General features: G+C 38.2%; 1 protein-coding gene and 1 pseudogene across 1 annotated transcript; one reads left to right on the top strand and one right to left on the bottom strand.

Annotated features, from left to right (window-relative positions):
* Nucleotides 1-1,731: 1,731 nt before the first annotated feature.
* LOC114620899 (olfactory receptor 4F3/4F16/4F29-like) lies at nucleotides 1,732-2,688 on the top strand. The gene has a single exon (XM_028767072.1). It carries the CDS (start codon nucleotides 1,747-1,749, stop codon nucleotides 2,686-2,688), a length of 942 nt encoding a protein of 313 aa, XP_028622905.1. The 5' UTR covers nucleotides 1,732-1,746.
* A 3,644-nt stretch (nucleotides 2,689-6,332) lies between these two features.
* Nucleotides 6,333-10,410, bottom strand: LOC114620735 (annotated as a pseudogene).
* Nucleotides 10,411-19,740: the final 9,330 nt, after the last annotated feature.

Below are 19,740 nucleotides of genomic sequence, written 5' to 3'. Positions count from 1 at the left end.
CTGAGAGTCTTCTAAGGCAATAAAATTTTTAGATCCCAAACCCACTGTGAACTAACTTTAATTCTCATAATTTTTCCCTCTCAATTTCATTCACATTCAAAAATTAAAAGGTGTCAGTTGTTCTTCATTACTGGATTTTGTTATATATGATCAAAGCTAAGTAAACATCCACAGTGTTTTTATAGACTACTTGCTAGTTCACTTTTTTTTTAAATTTAAAAATTAGCAAAAAACTTGTAGCTTTGAACATACAAAATACCTACATCATGTCAGACACAGCAAAGATGCTGTTATAAAATATCAGACCCGTGAGCATAAAAGCAAAATCTGAATACTTTAAAGGGAGCAAAAACCCAAACTAAAATAACAAACAAGCAAATCAAAGCAACCAAACAGCAAACAAATAAATAATTGATGAGTAAAATTAGGACAATGATGAAGAAAGCTTTACACTTCCTCTTTTACCAGAACAGTGGTGAGCATGTTGAGAAATGTGTACAATTAATGGGTTTATAGATGTATTTGTCATCTAAGGTAACCAGATGGGCATGTATATTAGGAGAAGAGAGTGTGAAATGTTAAATGTCTGTGTATTTCTCAGGCCCAGAGAAAAGCTTTCTAAGTCCAGATAATAGGCTCTTGAACAATCCTCATAGTGCTATGGCAAGCAGAGGCTTACTGTAATTTAGGTGGAACTTGGAAGCAGATGAGAAAAGATTCAGTGGACCACTTTGAAGTAGATTCTGAGAGAGAGACAAAATAGTGATAGAGAGCAAGATCCCATGTGATTCCAATTGTAGTCAACATAGGAAGTTGTCAGATTGACAGACACAGAAAGTAGAATATCTACTAGAAACAATAATAGGATCTCAAGAGTCTGCTTTAGAGATGGTTCATAGACATAACACTTCAAAGTTATATGATGAAGTTTGGAATATTTACTTTACAATAATATGAGATATTCCATATTACCAAATTATATATTCAAACTGGTCAGGATGGTGATTCTATGTCCTATTTTGAAAATCACATTAAAAAACAATGAATTACAAATATAAGGAGCCTGGTCAACCTGACAAAGAATGTACACTCTGCCATTGATAAAGTAATTGCTCTTCATATACTATATTAGTTTCATTTCTTTAATATTAAACAATTTCTTATGATTTAGACTATACAATTTAAGTTCAATTCCAGTCTAACTATTATATAGTTCTTACTTTTGGATGGAGATTCAACAATTAAGTTTTAGTTTGTGTTTCCATTTAATAGTCTTTGTGTGACTTTTATATGAAATATGAAAATTGTAATAAAGTGAAGAACTGATTTAGAATTTCATGATCATATGTAACACTGTGGTCTTATTAACCTTTAGAGAAAATTACATTTCCCATGCATTCTTTCTGTATTTGTCAACAAACATAATTCCTTGCTTGCATATTCTATTTATTGGTATAGATATCTGTGAAAATTTTAGTTCTGTGTAATTTCCTCATTAATTTTAGGCTGTTACAGGCTTCATTGGTAGTTTTTTAAAATAAACTTTGAGTTATGCTTTTATTATACAGTATTATTGTAATCTTTATTATCACTATCATTATAATTCAGTGTGGGATGAATTTTATAATTAAGTAGTTTTTCTTATAACAAATGCAAATAATCAAATTATTATCATTCCTAATCATTATACTTTCTCATCATTTTCTAGTTCTTATAAGTGTATCTGTAATCCAGTTGGCTGAATCAATGGATGGAGAGAACTACACAGTGGTGTCTGAATTTGTATTTCTAGGACTCACCCACTCATGGGAGATTCAACTCCTCCTCCTTGTGTTCTCCTCTGTGCTCTACATATTAAGCATGACTGGAAACATACTCATTGTATTCTCTGTGACCATTGAACCTCACTTACACTCTCCCATGTACTTCCTTCTAGCATGTCTCTCTTTCATTGATTTGGTAGCCTGTTCTGTTACTTCTCCCAAGATGGTTTATGACTTGTTTAGAAAGTACAAAGTCATCTCATTTGGAGGCTGTATCACTCAGATCTTCTTTATTCATTTAGTTGGTGGAGTGGAGATGGTGCTTCTTGTGGCCATGGCATTTGACAGATATATGGCCATATGTAAGCCTCTGCACTACCTGACCATCATGAGCCCACGAGTGTGCGTTTTGTTTCTGGGTGCTGCTTGGGGCCTGGGCATTAGCCATTCATTGTTCCAGCTGGCTTTTCTTATTGACTTACCTTTCTGTGGCCCAAATGTACTGGACAGCTTTTACTGTGACCTTCCTAAACTTCTGAGATTGGCCTGTAGTGACACTTACAAGTTACAGTTCATGGTCACTATCAACAGTGGGTTCATTTGTGTTGCCTCTTTCTTGTTGCTTCTTATTTCTTACATCTTTATCCTGTTCAGTGTCTGGAAGCATTCTTCAGGTGGTTCATCCAAAGCCCTCTCTACTCTCTCAGCTCACATCACGGTGGTGTTTCTCTTCTTTGGCCCCACTCTGTTTATATATACATGGCCCCATCCTAACTCCCAGATAGACAAATTTCTTGCCCTTTTTGATGCGGTTCTTACTCCTTTTCTGAACCCAGTCATCTACACTTTCAGAAATGAAGAGATGAAAGTAGCAATAAGAAGAGTTTTCAAAACATTGTTAACTTTTAGAAATATTTCTAAATAGTATGATAACATTTTTATTTCGGTAATGTGTCCTGTGTGAGGCATTTTCGAAGTGGAATCAGTGGTGTGGATAATTAATGAGTCTTTTCACTTTCCTTATCTGAAGTGGAAACTTTAAAGTTCTTTGCAAAGTCAGCTGTGTTGGATGGTGTTTTGCTGGGTCAAAACATGAAGGAGTGTTTTCCTGAAGCAGACACAAATGAAAAGATGTTTTACTAAAGTAGACATATGAAGGAACGTTTCACTGAAGTGGACACAGGTGAAAGGATGTTTCACTGAGGCAGACTTGTGAAGGAAGGCTTGCTGATTCAGACACAAGTGTAAGGATGTTTTGCTTAAAGCAAGCATGTAAAAGAATTCGTGATGAAGGATTCTTTGCTAACAACACACATGTATTGGTTCACATTACATGCATTGTCGAGCTCCATTTGTTGTGATTCCATAGAGAGAAATGCACCAAAAAACTGATGGTGTATTCATGGCTTCTTGTGGCTTTTTGTCACTTCCATGGACTTGGGCCCATTGACAGAGTGATGTCAGCTGATACAAACTCATGTGGAGGTTTGCTAAGACAGACTCACATGATACTCCAAGGCAAGACCTGTGGAGGAATCTGATGTTTGAAGGGGGTATAAACAGGATTCAGTGAACAGTTAGAGGGGCTGCTGGTAGAGCTGCCTCTGCCAAGCTTCTTGGTCTTGAGTCTTTGCTGGTCTTCATTTCATTGAGAGGTTTCCAGCTGAGCACTTCAACTGGTGTCCCTGTTGGTCCAAATCCCTTCTGCTGATTTGTGATGATTCAGTTGAGGCCTGGCCATCTCCCAACTCTACAGAACTGGACTGCTGGTATATTCATAAAATGCTTTCGTGTTTTTGTTTTTTTGTTGTTGTTTTTGTTTTTTGTTTTATTTAGAAATCATCTATTTGCATTTTGAATTTATTCTTTAATCGTTTTTTTACAGTCCATACTTTATCGCCTCTTCTGTTCCACCCTCAATCTGTTCCACATCCCACATCTCCACCCTCTTCTCCAAGAGGATGCCCTGACTCCTACCCCAACCCCACCAAACCTCCCCATTCCCTGGAGCCCCAAGTCTTTCGAGGGTTAGATCCATCTTCCCTGTCTGAGTCCAGACCCAGAAGTCCTGCTGTATATGTGTTGGGGGCTCATATCAGCTGGTGCATGTTGTCTGGTTGGTGGCTCAGTGTCTAGAGATCCCAGGGGTCCAGGTTAGTTGAAACTGCTGGTCTTCCTATAGTGTCGCCCTACTCCTCAGCTTCTTCCAGCCTTTCCCTAATTCAACCATAGGGGTCATCTGCTTCTGTCCATCCATTGGGTGCAAATATCTGCATCCGACTCTTTTAGCTGCTTTTTGGGCCTTTCAGAGAGCAGTCATGATAGGCCCGTTTTTGTAAGCACACCATAGCAGCATAAATAATATCAGGCCTTGGAGCCTCCTGCCTGAGCTGGATCCCAATATGGGCCTGTCACTGGACCTCTTTTCCTCAGGCTCTTCTTCAGTTGTTCTTACAGTTCTTTCAGACAGGGACAATGTTTGGTTAGAGGTTTTGACTGTGGGATGGCAACCCCATCCCTCCACTTGATGTGGATAGAGCTGTTGCTGCTGACCTGTGAACTGTACTGCTGATTTCTTGACAAACCAGATGGGATTTGCTCTGAAGAACAAATTATAAATGGGTCCATTTCCTGTATCCTTTCTTTTCCACTACCTCTGGTGGGTGATGGACTAGAAGAGAGGTTAAAGTGTTTAAAAACTACCATTAAAAGTAAGCACTAAAAAAAATTAAAGCTACACTTAATGTTTTTGTACATTCAAAGAAGAAAGATTCAATCAAATAAAATTATATATTGATTAAGATGGTGTGTACAAATGCACAGCAATTATACTCCATTTTCAGCTTGTTTTTTGATTTTATTTTATTTCAAATTTATCAGTTTACTGTTGTTTTTCAAGCTATGTATATACTTACTAAAATACTAATTCTTCATCTGTCATTATATATTCTTACTTTCAATAATGATGGGCAATTTTCCTCTTTCTTCAGTGTTAGAAAATATTCTTGGCTTATAAAAATTTATGACTATTACAAGCTATCGTCTTTCACTTTAATATTCCTAGGCAGACACATCACATCCAGCTTCTCCTCCTAGCCAGATCCTGTACTGTATTTCCCAGGGTCTAGGTTAGTGAGTTTCTATGACCCTTCCTTGAATGCAATCTTCTTAACATGGCAGATAAAGCCAAGGTCCCAAATCAAGTTTCTTGACTTATTCTAGCCACCCCTGCCTCCTCTACAACCAACCTCTAAGCTTTGCCCTGAACCTGTCTGTGTTGCAAAATGCACTTCCCTCCAATTCCACATTGAAGTCTCCTCTCTGCCAAATGTATCCCCACACTCAGGTGTGGGCCAGGATGCACATTTTGATATAATCCAATTTGTTTACCTGTTTTTATTTAATACAAGCTATTCTCACACTCTAGGCCCAGGCTACCCATACATTCTCTATTTTGCTCTAACTTGCTCTGTCCATATCAGCCACACAGCTAACAAAAGAAGTCCACATGACTAGATCTCATTGAAAAAAAAAATAGATCAAGCCTTTATTTCCCATCAAAATCTACCAGTTCTATAGAATATTTGTCAGTGAAAACTACCTAGATGAATTGCAGGACACAGATTTTAAGAGGGCAATAATAAACTTTATCAAAGAATTCAAGGAATTTATAGAAGATAGAACAAACAGATCAATGAAATTAAGGAGAAAGAACTTATGAAGAATAAATGACCAAATGATTCTGAAGAAAACACAAGCATAAATCTGATGGAAATGATGAAGGCAATGCAGAAATTGAGAACAGAATTCAATAAGGAGATAGAAACTTTAAAGAGAACTCAAGCTGAAATGGAGATGAAATGAAAAATTTCAGTCTTTCCAATAATTCAATTAGAAACAAAACCTTACAATTATAATGAATTTGGTGTAATTCTGGTAGGTCTGCCTTTATATACTATTTGGCCTTTTTCCCTTGCTGCTTTTAAAATTCCTTCTTTGTTCTGTATATTTCGTGTTTTGATTATTATGTGGAGGGAGGATTTTCTTTTCTGCTCCAATCTGTTTGGTGTTCTGTAAGCTTCTTTTACCTTTATAGGCATCTCTTTTTAAGTTAGGGAAATTTTCTTCTATGATTGTGTTGAAGATGTTTTCTGGGCCTTTCAGCTGGGACTTCCTATTGTTCTTAGGTTTGGTCTTTTCATAGTGTCCCAAATTTCCTGGATGATTTGTGTCATGAACATTTTTGATTTTGCATTTTCTTTGATATATTGATTTCTTTTGTCCTATATCATATACCCGAGATTCTCTCTTCTATCTTCTGTATTCTGTTGGTGATGATATTGTCTATAGTTTCTGTTCTTTTTCCTATTTTTCCATTTCCAGGATTACCTCAGTTTGTGTATTTCACTTTTCAGGTCTTGGACAGTTTTATTGATATCCTTCACCTGTTTGAGTATATTTTCCTGTAATTTTTTATGTTTATTTGCTTCTTCTTTTAATGCTTTTACTTGTTTGAATCTGTTTTCCTGTATTTCCTTAAGAGATGTATTCATATCTCCCTAAAGGCCCTTACGGCATCTCTATAAAATAGATTTTAAGATCATCTTGTGCTTCAGTTTCATTGGGAAATCCAGAGTTTGTTGTAGCGTGATAGCTGGGCTCTGGTGGTGCCATATTGCCCTGGGTGTTGTGGATTTTGTTCTTATGCTGTCCTTTAGACATCTGATTTTTCCTGATGATGGCTAGATAATCCTGATGGCAGCAGGACGTCTTGGGATGATGGGGCAGCCCTTGACCAGACAGTGAAGATCAAGGTACCTGTCTCTGCTAGCTGTACCTCAGGCAGACCCCACCTTTCAGGCTGTGTCCTATTCTGCATGCTGTGTCTCAATCAAACCCAACTGGGATAGCAGAGACATTTGACTCTGCAGGCTGTGTCTTAGGTGGACCAAATGGGAGGGTGGGTGGATCCTACTAGGATGGAATTGGTTAGGTAGTTGAAGCTGGCTAGATTTGGGGTCTCTCAAGGTGTTCATAGGTAGGCAGGATGCTATTGGGGTCCTGAAGAGCTCCTCCAGACCAAAGAGCTTGCCTAGAGATAAACAATGAGATTAAGAGGACCACATGCCACTCACCTCTGCCACTGAAATTCTGGAGCAGTAAGACAACAAAAGGAGATCTAAGGTATACAAATTATAAAGGAAGAAGTCAAACTATCACTATTCACAGATGATGTGATAGTACACATAGTGACCCCTAAAATTTTACCAGAGAACTCCTACAGTTGATAAACATCTTCAGCAAAGGGGCTGGCTACAAAATTAACTCAAAGAAATCAGTAATCCTCCGTATACAAATGATAAACAGGCTAATAAAAAAATTAAGGAAGCAACATCCTTCACAATAGCCACAAGTAATATAAAATATCTTGGCGTAACTCTAACTAAGCAAGTGAAAGACTTGTATGACAAGAACATCAGGTGCCTGAAGAAAGGATTAAGGAAGATGTCAGAAGATGGAAATATGTCTCATGTTCATGTATTAGTAGGATTAATATAGTGAAAATCACCATCTTACCAAAAGAAATCTATAGATTGAATGTAAGTCCCATTAAAATTCAAACATTATTTATTTATTTACCAATGAAAAATCAGAATTTGTAAGGTAGAAATATTTAATACAATTTTCAGGTTATCATTAAGATCCAGTCACTAAAGTGAAAGCAGTGTTTGACAAACAACTTGACACTGGCACACGTGTCTTCTCAAGTGTGCCCACCCTTGCCCAACACAGTGTTAACAATTCACTCTTTGCAGCAAAAGAAGCTGAGTGCTACTTCTAGCTTTAATTGAATTTAAAAAACACAAAACAAACAAACAAACAAACAAACAACCCCCCCTGCATCTTTCAATGTATGAATATCTGAAAATTCTTCCTTGTGAAAGTATATTCTTTTGAAGAGGAAAAAGGGATAAAAGAAGCAAAAAGAACCCCACCCTCACCCTTCCAAAATGTTATTTCTCTAGGTGGGTAAAAATTGAATTGACTTTGAAAGTTCATAAGGGGCTTTTCATGAATGCAATTTTCTCCACAAAACAGTATCCTGTTAAACAGTGTGCAATATGAAGGGAATGCCAACATGCTAACTAATATGACTGGCAAAATATAGTCATTTTGTAAGATAAAGCAGAGTTTAATATTTATGTAATCAAAGTCCAAATAAACCTTCCTCCAGCTCAGACTAGGATAATGTCTGCTCAGGTCTGCAAATGTGTGGTTGTAGCAAGCTGGAACTCGGCTACACCACATATATATGAAGATGTTGATATCGTCCTCATCCCTCCTGATGTACTTGTGTTTGATCAGCCATTCAATTTGCAATTTTATTATTTTCGTCTGTGGTAAGAACATGTTTTTCAAACTTTCTACTAATTCAGTCTGTGGCTGAGTGTTGCTAATTTTCTTTCTTATTTTCATTATTTGTATGATGGCTTCCAGGGTTCTTAATATCCTTAGTTGAACTATTCCTTCATTTTCTTCTCTCATTCGTTCTGAAGTGAGCTGCAAGCATCCAGTCAAGTTGATTTTCCCTCTTTTCTGTACTTTTGCATTTTTTTTATTATTATTAAACTGAAGTCCTGGTTCACTGAGAAGTAGGAGCCTTCTGTAAAATCTTTGGGTGAGTTAACTTGAGGGCTATACAGCAAAACTTGCTGTTTGAGCTTGGGAACAGCTCCTAAAGACTGTAAAGTCCTAAGTTCAGCATCAGGGAGTTCCATTGCAAGTTTTAGATTTTCAAAGATTTTCTTTTCTCTAGACCTTTGATTCCATGTAAACAACACAGCCAACGGAAACATGGCTATGTCCAAATCATATTGACCTACTTCATTTTTCAATGTTATAACCATTTGACATGAGATGGTGCCAATGTCACTTTCTACCACTATTTTTTTTTTTTGTAAAATTCTTCTACTTCAGGTATCAAATCCTCCAGTTCAGTAGGAAGTGAGACAAAGACTTTCTCAGAGCTTCTAGACCAAGCACCAGCATTCAAAATCTTTATATTAACTGAATCAGCTGGTAATGGCAACTTACTATTTTTGTGCATTTCCTTAAAAGCTTGATTAAAGTCTTCAGATACTTTTACATCCTGAAACATTCTAGTAAGCTTGTTCACGTAATCGCTGGCATGCCAACTTCTCTTAGCCACCCTACCCCATGTTTTCTTCAATCTCACTATCAGCAGAAGTGTCCAATATGAGATGTTGGGTAAGATGAGCTTTGTGATATCTCATAAAAACATGTTTGTTTTGTACATATTTAAGTACCAAGAGCATTTCTTTAAGATTTGCTTCAATCTCCTCAGATGTTAGTTTTTTGCTTAATGGTGTTTTTCTTAACAATATGTCACAGTAATTGGCAAGCAACTCAGGGCATTTTGACTCAGGCTGAATTTTCAACCCCACTCCTTTTTGCTTCAAAGGCAATTCAAGTTTAAATATAGTAGCATCATTAACAACTGCTTTATATGCCTTATCTCTTACAGTAAGGAAACGAGGATCATCCTGAAAAGCTTCTTTGACCAGTTTACCGAATCTATTAAACAGCATAAGTAATTGCTCAACATACTTCGTAGAGTCAATAGTGATGGTTTCAGTGGCTGCCACCATGTCTGCTAGGCCAGCACTTACCTTGTGCTCCTCCAAATCCTTCAACATTGGCTCTATCCCATTAGGAACTTTGTCCATCTATGAAAACATCCAATGTAACTTTTCAGTTTCATTTTGCTTGATCATTCCTTGGCATTCTGCTAAAAATAGTCTCTTTAAATGAGGTCACCAGTGCATTTACACAGTATTCCATGACTGCTTTCACAGAGTTACATTCGTCTCATTTCTAAGTGTCAAAGTACTCTTTCTTCTTCTTCTTTTAATTTAGCATCTGCATATTTCATGTCATTCTGCACACCATTTTCCTGTAAGTATGAGGGTGCCTGTGTTCTGTAAAATCTCTCTGTTGAGTCCAGGTATGCCTTCTCAAAATTATCCCTATAGATCTGAAGCTTGTCCTCAGGATTAGAACAAAGATTAACATAGGACTCTTGCACTCCTATGTTAATGTTAGCTGGGAAACAAATGTTTTCTCTAATCTCTCAGTATACATCAGCTTCATTGCACTATCCTGGAGTCTGTTCTTTATATTTGAAAAAAATCGACTCATTCCACATATCAAGTATGAGCTTTCAAACAATATTCTCTTCCATATTTGGTTTTTTATTGCTGCTTTGTTTACCCAATAATGTCACCTCTAGTTGACAAAAAGGTTTTGGTAAAATATCACAATGTGTGAAGAAATTTTGCCATTCAACAATATACACCTTTAGCAAAGCTGTGTCATCTTGATGGCTCAGTTCACATGCCTGTGCTTGCTTAATAAACTGAAGGATATATCTTCTTTTAAAGACTGATGAATTTTTGATGAGCCTTTATCATCCCAGAGACAGATACCATGTATATTTGAAACCAAATCAATCCACTGTTGTTTTGTTACATATTCCTGGCTTCAAAACAATTGGATGCATGAAATTCCATATGTTTTCAACCAGGAGAGAACCTTTATTCTGATTTCTTACCTGACTTCTTTTCATAGCCTTGCTCTCTTGCTGCTCTTAGGTCCAGTCCTTCTTTTTTCTCTTCATTTTGTCTGTCTCCTAGCCCTTGCAAATCTTGAGATCCTCTATTTATTCATACTGAACTTGAAAGACCAATTCTCAACTTCATACAGAAAAACAAAAAAGCCAGGATAACTGAAATGACCCTGAACAATAAAAGAACTTCTGAAGAAATCACCATCCCTGATCTCAAACTGTACAACAGAGAAATAGTGATTTAAAAAAGAACTGCAGGGTATTGATACAGGGACAGACAGGTGGATCAATGGAATTGAGTGGAAGACCAAGAAATAAACCCATACACCTATGGATATTTGATTTTTTAAAAAAAGAAACCAAAATCATACGATGGAAAAAAAAGCATCTTCAACAAATGGTGCTAGTCTTATTGTATGTCTGCATGCAGAAGAATACAAACAGTTCCATCTTAATTATCCTGAACAAAACTCAAGTCTAAGTGGATCAAAGACCTCAAAATAAAACCTGATACACTAAATCTCATAGAAGAATAAGTGGGAAATAGCCTTGAATGCATTGGTACAGGAGACAGTTTTCAGATCAGAACACCGATGGCTGAGGCTCTAAGATCAAAAATTGATGAATGGGACCTCATAGAACTGAATAGTTTCTATAAGATGAAGATTACTATCAATAGGACAAAACAGCAACCTACAGATTAGGAAAGGATCTCCACTAACTGTATATCTGACAGAGGGCTAATATTTATAATGGATAAAAAACAAAAGAAGTTTGACTCCAACAAACTAAACAACCCAGTTAGAGTAAAGAGCTAAACAGAGGATTCTCAATAGAGGATTCTTGAATGACTGAAAAGCTCTTAAAGAAATTATCAGGTTTAGGAGTTCTCTGGTGGAAGTTTGGGGGTCACTTAAGCATACTATCATATCATCTGCAAATAGTGAGATTTTGACTTTTTCCTTTCCTATTTGTATCCTTTTGATTTCTTTTTGTTGTCTCATTGCTCTGGCTAGGACTTCCAGTACTATATTGAATAGGTAGGGGGAGAGTGGACAGCCTTGTCTAGTCCCTGATCTTAGTGGGATTGCTTCAAGTTTCTCTCCATTTTGTTTGATGTTGGGTCCTGGTTTGCTGTATATTGCTTTTACTATGTTTAGGTATGGACCTTGAATTCCTGATCTTTCCAAGAATTTTATCATGAAGTGATGTTGAATTTTGTCAAATGCTTTCTCAGCATCTAGTGAGATGATCATGTGGTTTTTTTCTTTGAGTTTGTTTATATAGTAGATTACTGGTGTGGGACTATAGAAATCCTGGGGTGTTTGGCCACTCCCCAAGAACCCAGAGACCTAACATGCAGTGGGTCAGTAAGGTGCAGGTGGAGGGTGCGACACGTCTGTCTCAAGATTTACATATTACCTTAAGGCCCTAGCCCCTCCTTTTTCTCCATGCTCTCCAATATAAGCAAGCCCTTCCTGGTATTTTGTGAGAGAGCATGCCATCCAGATACAACTATCAACATGACCAATAAAGTCTCCATGTCTTCAATTCCACTTGTCTCCTGGGACTCTGGACTCTCTTTGTGTAAGTGGGAAACTTGCGACCTTCCCTGCCCTCCTTGCGCTCCCTGCTGCAGCCGTCCTCGGGGGCACTCTTCCTGCTCCAGCGGTCCCTCTCTGCACTCCCTGCTCCAGTGGTCCACGGAGCACTCTCCCCTATAACAGTGGTCCCACCTTCGTGGGCTGCCCCGGGACTCAGCCATGGCCGGTGGCACACTGGGTCCCCACTCTCCCTGTCCCAGCTGTCCACAGGACTCCGTCTCTCCTCTGCAACTCCCTGGGATGGAGTCAGCTGCGTGCACACCAACCCCGCCCGTGCCTCCCATGAGTTTTGAACCACATACTGGTTACTAGTTAGCCACTCCCTCAGTCTATGCTCCATCTTTGTTCCTGTATTTCTTTTAAATAGGGCATATTTTGGATCGAAAGTTCTGTGAAGGTTTGGGTATACTTATCCCCCCACTGGGTGTCTTTCCTGGCTAGAAGCTATGTCTCTCAGATAAGGCCACCTGCATTGACTGTTTGGAGCATGCTAGGTCTCTGGCACTTTCTAGAGATTTCTCTACTACCCCCACCCCACCCAAACCCAGCTCTGAAGCCAAAGGTTTCTATTTATTCTCCTGGCCCTCTGACCCTCTTTCCTGTTTCTCTCTATACTACCTTGGCCCCCTTCCCCTCCCTCTCCCCTCTTGTATCCAGTTCCCTCCCTTCCACCTTCTGCTTCGTATGACTATTTTATTGCTGCTTCTAAGTGAAATCCAAGCATCATCACTTGGCTTTTCTTACTTGTTTAGCTTCTTTGGGTCCATGGAGTATATAAGAGCATCCTGTACTTCATGGCTAATATTCACTTATAAGTGAGTATATATCATGCATTTCTTTTTGTGCCTGGGTTACCACATTTAGGATGATATTTTCTAGTTCCATCCATTTGCATGCAAAATTCATGATGTCCTTTTTTTAATAGCTGAATAATATCCTATTGTGTAAATGAACCACATTTTTTTAATCCATTCTTGAGTTGAGGGGCATCTAGATTGATTCCAGTTTCTGGCTATGAGCATAATAGAACACTTGTCTTTGTCATATGGAGGAACATCTTTTGGGTATATGCCCAGGAGGAATATAGTTGGGTCTTTAAGTTCAACTATTTCCAATTTTCTGAGAAACTGCCAGATTGATTTCCAGAGTAGTTGTACAAGTTTCCACTCCCACAAGCAATGGAGGAGTGCTCCCCTTGTTCTACATCCTTCTCAACATGTGCTGTTGCTTGATTTTTTTTTTTATTTTAGCCATTCTGATTCATGTAAGATGTATTTTCCTGATGACTAAAGATGTTGGTAATTTCTTTTTTTTCTTTTTTTCTTTTCTTTTTCTTTTTCTATTGGATGTTTTATTTACATTTCTAATGTTATCCCCTTACCCCATTCCCCCCTCCCCCGCCCAGGAACCCTACCTAGCCCCTCACCCCTTCTCCTGCTTCTCTGTGGATGTGCCCCTACCTACTCTCCCACTCTCACCTCCCCACCCTCAAATTCCTACACACTGGGGCATCCAGCCTTCATGAGACCAAGGATCTCTTCTCCCACCTATGCCTGACAGGGCCCTTTACCCTTACATATACAGCTGGAGCCATGGATCCCTCCCTAAGTGCTCCCAGGCTGGTGGTTTAGACCCTGGGAGCTCTGGTTGGTTGGTATCGTTGCTCTCCTCATGGGGCCACAAACCCTTTCAGCTCCTACAGTCTTCACTCTAACTCCTCCATTGGGAACGCCATGATCAGTTCAATGGTTAGCTGTGAGCATCTGCCTCTGAATATGTCAGACTCTTGCAGACCTCTAAGGAGACATCTATATCAGGCTATTGTCAGCATGCACTTCCTGACTTCCACATCAGCATCTACCTTTGGTGACTGCACATGGGAGGGATACCCAGGTGGAATGGTCTCCAGACGGCCCCTCCTTCGGTTTCTGTCCATCACTTTGTCTCCATATTTGCTTCCTTGAGTATTTTGTTGCTCCTTCTAAGAAGGACCGAAGCACCCCAACTTGGTCTTCCTTTTTCATGAGCTTCATGTGGCCTGTGAGTTGAATCTTGGGTATTTAAAGGTTCGGGGCTAATATCCAATAGTCAGTGAGTGAATACCCTGTGTGTTCTTTTGTGATTGGCTTATCTCACTCAGGATGGTATTTTCTAGTTCCATTCATTTACCTAAGAATTTCTCAAATTCATTGTTTTTAATAACTGAGTAATACTCCATTGTGTAAATGTACCACCTTTCTTGTATCCATTCTTCAGTTGAAGGACATCTGGGTTTTTACCAGCTTCTGGCTATTATAAATAAGGCTGCTATGAACATAGTGGAGCATATGTCCTTGTTATATGTTAGAGCATCTTCTGGGTATATGCCTAGGAGTGGTATAGCTGGATCCTCAGGTAATGCTATGTCCAATTTTCTGAGGAACCGCCAGACTGATTTCCGAAGTGGTTGCACCGTCTTGCAGTCTCACCAACAATGGAGGAGTGTTCCTCTTTCTCCACACCCTCGCCAGCTTCTACTATCACCTGAGTTTTTAATCTTAGCCATTCTGACTGGTGTGAGATGGAATCTCAGGGTTGTTTTGATTTGCATTTCCCTGATGACTAAGGAAACTGAACATTTCTTTAGGTGCTTCTAGGCCATTCAAGTTTCCTCAGTTGAAAATTCTTTGTTAAGCTCTATACTCCATTTTTTTAATAGGGTTATTTGGTTGTCTGGAGTCTAATTTCTTGAGTTCCTTGCATATATTGGATATTAGCCCTCTATCAGATGTAGGATTGGTAAAGATTTTTTCCCAATTTGTTGGTTGCCATTTTGTCCTATTGACAGTGTCCTTTGTCTTACAGAAACTTTGCAATTTTATGAAGTCCCATTTGTCAATTCTTGATCTTAGAGCATAAGCCATTGGTGTTCTGTTCAGGAACTTTTCCCCTGTGCCCAAGTATTCGAGGTTCTTCCCCACCTTCTCTTCTATTAGTTTCAGTGTGCCTGGTTTTATGTGGAGGCCCTTTATCCACTTAGACTTGAACTTTGTACAAGGAGATAAGAATGGATCAATTTGCATTCTTCTACATGTTGTCCTCCAGTTGAACTAGCACCATTTGTTGAAAATGCTGTCCTTTTTCCACTGGACAGTTTTAGCTCTTTTTTCAAAGATCAAGTAACCATAGGTGTGTGGGTTCATTTCTGGGTCTTCAATTCTATTTCGTTGATCTTCCTGCCTGTCTCTGTACCAATACCATGCAGTTTTTATCACTATTGCTCTGTAGTACAGCTTGAGGTCAGAGATGGTGATTCCTCCAGAAGTTCTTTTATTCTTGAGAATAGTTTTCACTCTCCTGTTTTTTTTTTGTTATTCCAAATGAATTTGAGAACTTCCTTTTCTTACACTGGGAAGAATTAAGTTGGGATTTTAATGGAGATTGCATTGAATCTGTAGATTGCTTTTGGCAAGATGGCCATTTTTATTATATTAATCCTGCCAATCCATGAGCATGGGAGATCTTTCCATCTTCTGAGATCTTCTTCGATTTCTTTCTTCAGAGACTTGACATTCTTGTCATACAGGTCTTTATCTTGTTTGATTAGATTCACATCAAGGTATTTTATATTATTTGTGACTATTGTGAAGGGTGTCATTTCCCTAATTTCTTTTTCAGTCTGTTTATCTTTCGTGTAGAGGAGGGCTATCACTAGCAAAATGCATACATGGGCTGGACAGAGGTCCCTGGCACATATGTAGTAAATGTGAATCTCAGTCTCCATGTGAGTCCCCCAACAACTGGAATAGGAGCTGTCCCTATGTCTGCCTGTCTGTGGAATCTGTTCTCCAGTAGAGTTCTTTTGTTTGACCTCAGTGGGAGAGGAGGAACCTAACTCTGCAAATACTTGATGTACCAGGTTGGGGGATAATAAGGGGACTTTCACTCTCTCAGATTAGGTGACAGAAGATGGAGGGATTAACTCTGTGAGGGGACAGGGAGAAGGACAGAGACTGAGATATAAAAACATAAACTCGGATTGTAGTTGAGCAAGTGAGTTTGTGGTAGGATGGAATATCCTTTGGGTATATGCCCAGTAGTGGTTTAGCGGGGTCTTGAGGTAAACTGATTCACAATGTTCTGAGAAGATCCCACATTGATTTACAAAGTGGCTGTACGAGTTTGAACTATCATCACCTATGGAGGAGTGTTCTCTTTGTTCCACATCCTTGCCAGCATCAACTGTTCTTCAAGTTCTTCTTGACCATTTGAGATTCCTCTGTTGAGAAATCTCTGTTTAGATCTGTACTCCACTTTTTAAAAATATATATTGGACCATTTGGTGTGTTGATGTCTAGTTTCTTGAGCTCTTTATATATTTTGGAAATTGACCTTATGACAGATGTGGGTTGGTGAAAAATATTTTCCCTTTCTGTAGGCTTCTATTTTGTCTTATTGATGGCAAATTTCCTTTACAGAAGCTTTTCAGTTTCATGAGGTCTGATTTATTAATTTTTGATCTTAGTGCTTGTGCTATTGATGTTTTGTTTAGGAAGTTATCCTGTGTCAATAGGTTCAAGGGTACTCTCCCACTTCAGGTTGAGTGTATGTGGTATTATGTTGAGGTCTTTGATCCACCTGGACTTGAGATTTGCAGGGTGATAGACATGGATCTATTTACACTCCTGTACATGCAGACATCGAGTGAGACAAGTACCATTTGTTGAACATGCTGTCTTTTTTTCTTGCTTATTTATCAAAAAATTAGGTGTCCATAGGTATGTTAAGAAGTAAGGTTCAAGGGAGGATGAAGGAATCTCCCTGGGAAGGGGAACTAGACTAGATATCAGTAGTGGACTGGGGTGACAAGACAAATTAAAACCCAGTTTGGTAGAACAATTTTAAAAGTAGCAGTTTTTTTCTTTACTCCAGCTAGCTGCCAAATAAATGAGATGAAGAAGATTAGATTTATTTAGACAAGTTTTATGGCACAATAACTGAGTAGATATTAATTTATTCTAATTTGCTAAAATCATCAGGGTACTTCTCAGCCAAAATCCCTGAGATACTTGCAGTTTAGTACTGATCTGGCTCTCTGTTCCATGTATGTTCCCATGGTGTCTTCCTGACCCTCTTCCTGGCAAAGTCCTTCCTCTCTCTCTCTCTCTCTCTCTCTCTCTCTCTCTCTCTCTCTCTCATCCCTCACTGGAAATGGAAGTCCACCTCTATTCTCTCCCCTGCTCAGTCACTGGCTGATCATTTTTAATTGACACATCAGAGAATAAACAGGGAGCAATGTTTATACAACTTTGGGATAGGAAATTCTTAGAATAAGTATTTCAATGACATGTTCATATTGAAACCAGATATGAGGACAGAGAACTCAGTATTTGAATAATAGAAGGATAATCTTTGTACAATGCACAACAACATATGCCAACATTCCTGTTTTTAGTCAAAAATCTTTTTTTCTTCTAACAATAAGGTATTAACAGTAATACTGATTATGAAATAATCAGGTAAGATTTACATTCACAATTCCCAGCCCATACATATTTGAATTTTTAAAATAAAGTAATCTATTATGTATCCTATCTTAGTGAGTTCAGAGTTCTGTGCCTAAATCAGTTTTTTTGTCCCAACTTGTATTACCAACCTAAAGACATGTTCTTAGCCTTAATAGCATTTCACTGAATCCTAAAAAAACCCCCTTATGCTTAGTTGGATATTATAACTATCTAGTCTTGAACCCCATCAGTGATTTGAGAAGGAATAAATATTATCTGAGTATGCAGGAAGTACAGAACAAGCAACTTCCAAAACTATAGAAATTAGAGCTAAAGTTGTTATCCTACACAGTCACCCAAGATTTCTGAGTCGTAGGAGCATCATCTTCAGCTTTCTGGCCCAGCATTTCTGACAGACGTTTCTGTGAAGAAGAGACTGTGAAAGACTTTCCTACTTTGTCTTGGCAAAGCTCAGCAGTCAACTTCTCTGCATCCCATTTGTCCATTTTGGATAGCATTTCGACTGCAGTTGGAGAAAGGGCAGTTTTTCCTCAGTGGTTAGCTTGTCACATATGAAGCAAACTCCATAAGGAGATTCTCTGATGCTTATCATCTTTGAAGTAGAAATGGGGGCTTCCAGGAGCTGATATGTCCCATAGCCCCTAAAAAGCCTTAAGATAAATAAACCATCTATAAATAAAAAATAAAACATCTTTAAATGCTATGTTCTGTAGATCTCTGAGATTTTTAAAGACTATCATCTATCTGTCTATCTATCTATCTATCTATCTATTATCTATCATCTATCTGTCTATCTATATATCATTTAATATCTGAATTGTTTATATCTAGCTATTTACTATCTGTTCAACCTAGGAAGCCTATTTTTGTATTTAACCAAACTAGTATTTGGCATGACCATAGGTTTCATTGACTAGCTATCAATTTGCATTGCATAATTATACTAAAAATTGTAACAGCAGCCTTCAAAAAGACTATAACTTAATATTGCATTTTAAAAGTATTACCTAGGTACCTCAAATAAGAATCACACACATACACACAAACATACACACACACACACACACACACATACACACACACACACACACACAAACATCATAGCAAATATATCAATATACGAAGATCTATACAAATATAAACTTAATTCTGTATCAACATATAAAGATGTATGTCATGTAAGATTTTTTTTTGGTTTATTATTGCTTTTGGATCTAAAAGTAGTTTCAGTAGTCTACCCTTTATCCTATTATTCCTATATCCCCCCTTTTCTTTTCATTCCCTCTTCCTCATTTTCCCTCTAACATAAGATAGGAGAGAAAAAAAGGGAAGAGGAATGAAAAATAAAAATATAAACCCCTGAATCTAAGTAATATCCCTCACTTTGTTTCTTCTCTGACCAAGAGCATAACAATTTGTAACCACTTCCTTTAGACGACAAGTATCCATCATCCATTGAATGACCAACACCCATTCATTTCACCTCTTGGGAATGGGGACTTTGTTCTCTGAAAATTGTTTCCTGCTTATTTGAGGCATCATTTTCCTTTTTCTGCCCCCCAAATTCGTATACTGGTGAGTCTTAAGAAAGCTAGCTGTAACATTTGTTGTCCATTGTTTGCATGAGAAAGTTTAGAGCTTAATTAAAGTTCCAATTGAACAGTCTGTGATGCTGAACCAACTGGGATCAGCAGCTTTTTTGAATCTGTTTTGAGGAAACAGCATTGAGGCAGTCTGAGGTAGGATCAACCAGGATGGTGGAATAAATATGCCTCAATATCTCAGCATCAAGTTGAGTCTTGTCAGAGATACTTTTCTCTGCTTCATTTTAAGTCACCAGTAATCAAGTTCAAATTGACAGATACTGTCTTTAATGGTGTGATCTAAGAACTTGCTATTTCAGTTTTACTTCCTTTCCAATGACTAACTAGGAGATTATCATTGGTTACTTTCACCAATCCAATTGAATTTCAATAGCAATTGCCTTTGCCACACAAACAAAATTGGCAAATCTAGTCTTTCCAGCAGCACCTGGTCATTAATCTCCACACTAATTAATGTTCTTTTTTATTTGATCAGCCTTTTCTATAATAATAGTTGTGTGTGCCAAAACTCAGTTATTGAGGAGTTCTACGGCTGGAAGATGCTGCCTTCTGGAAATAGGTAGATGAAAGATGGAAGGAAAATGACAATAGAACAAATGGACAACTCTCTCAACG

The sequence above is a fragment of the Grammomys surdaster genome, unplaced genomic scaffold, assembly GCF_004785775.1.
Source record: "Grammomys surdaster isolate TR1022 unplaced genomic scaffold, NIH_TR_1.0 170, whole genome shotgun sequence".
Lineage (NCBI taxonomy): Eukaryota > Metazoa > Chordata > Mammalia > Rodentia > Muridae > Grammomys > Grammomys surdaster.
The sequence above is the reverse complement of the archived record's forward strand: the minus strand, read 5'-3'. Positions and strand labels throughout refer to the sequence as shown.

Coding starts and splice junctions, on each gene's coding strand:
- LOC114620899 (XM_028767072.1), top strand. CDS start 1,747: ATGGATGGAGAGAACTACACAGTGGTGTCTGAATTTGTATTTCTAGGA.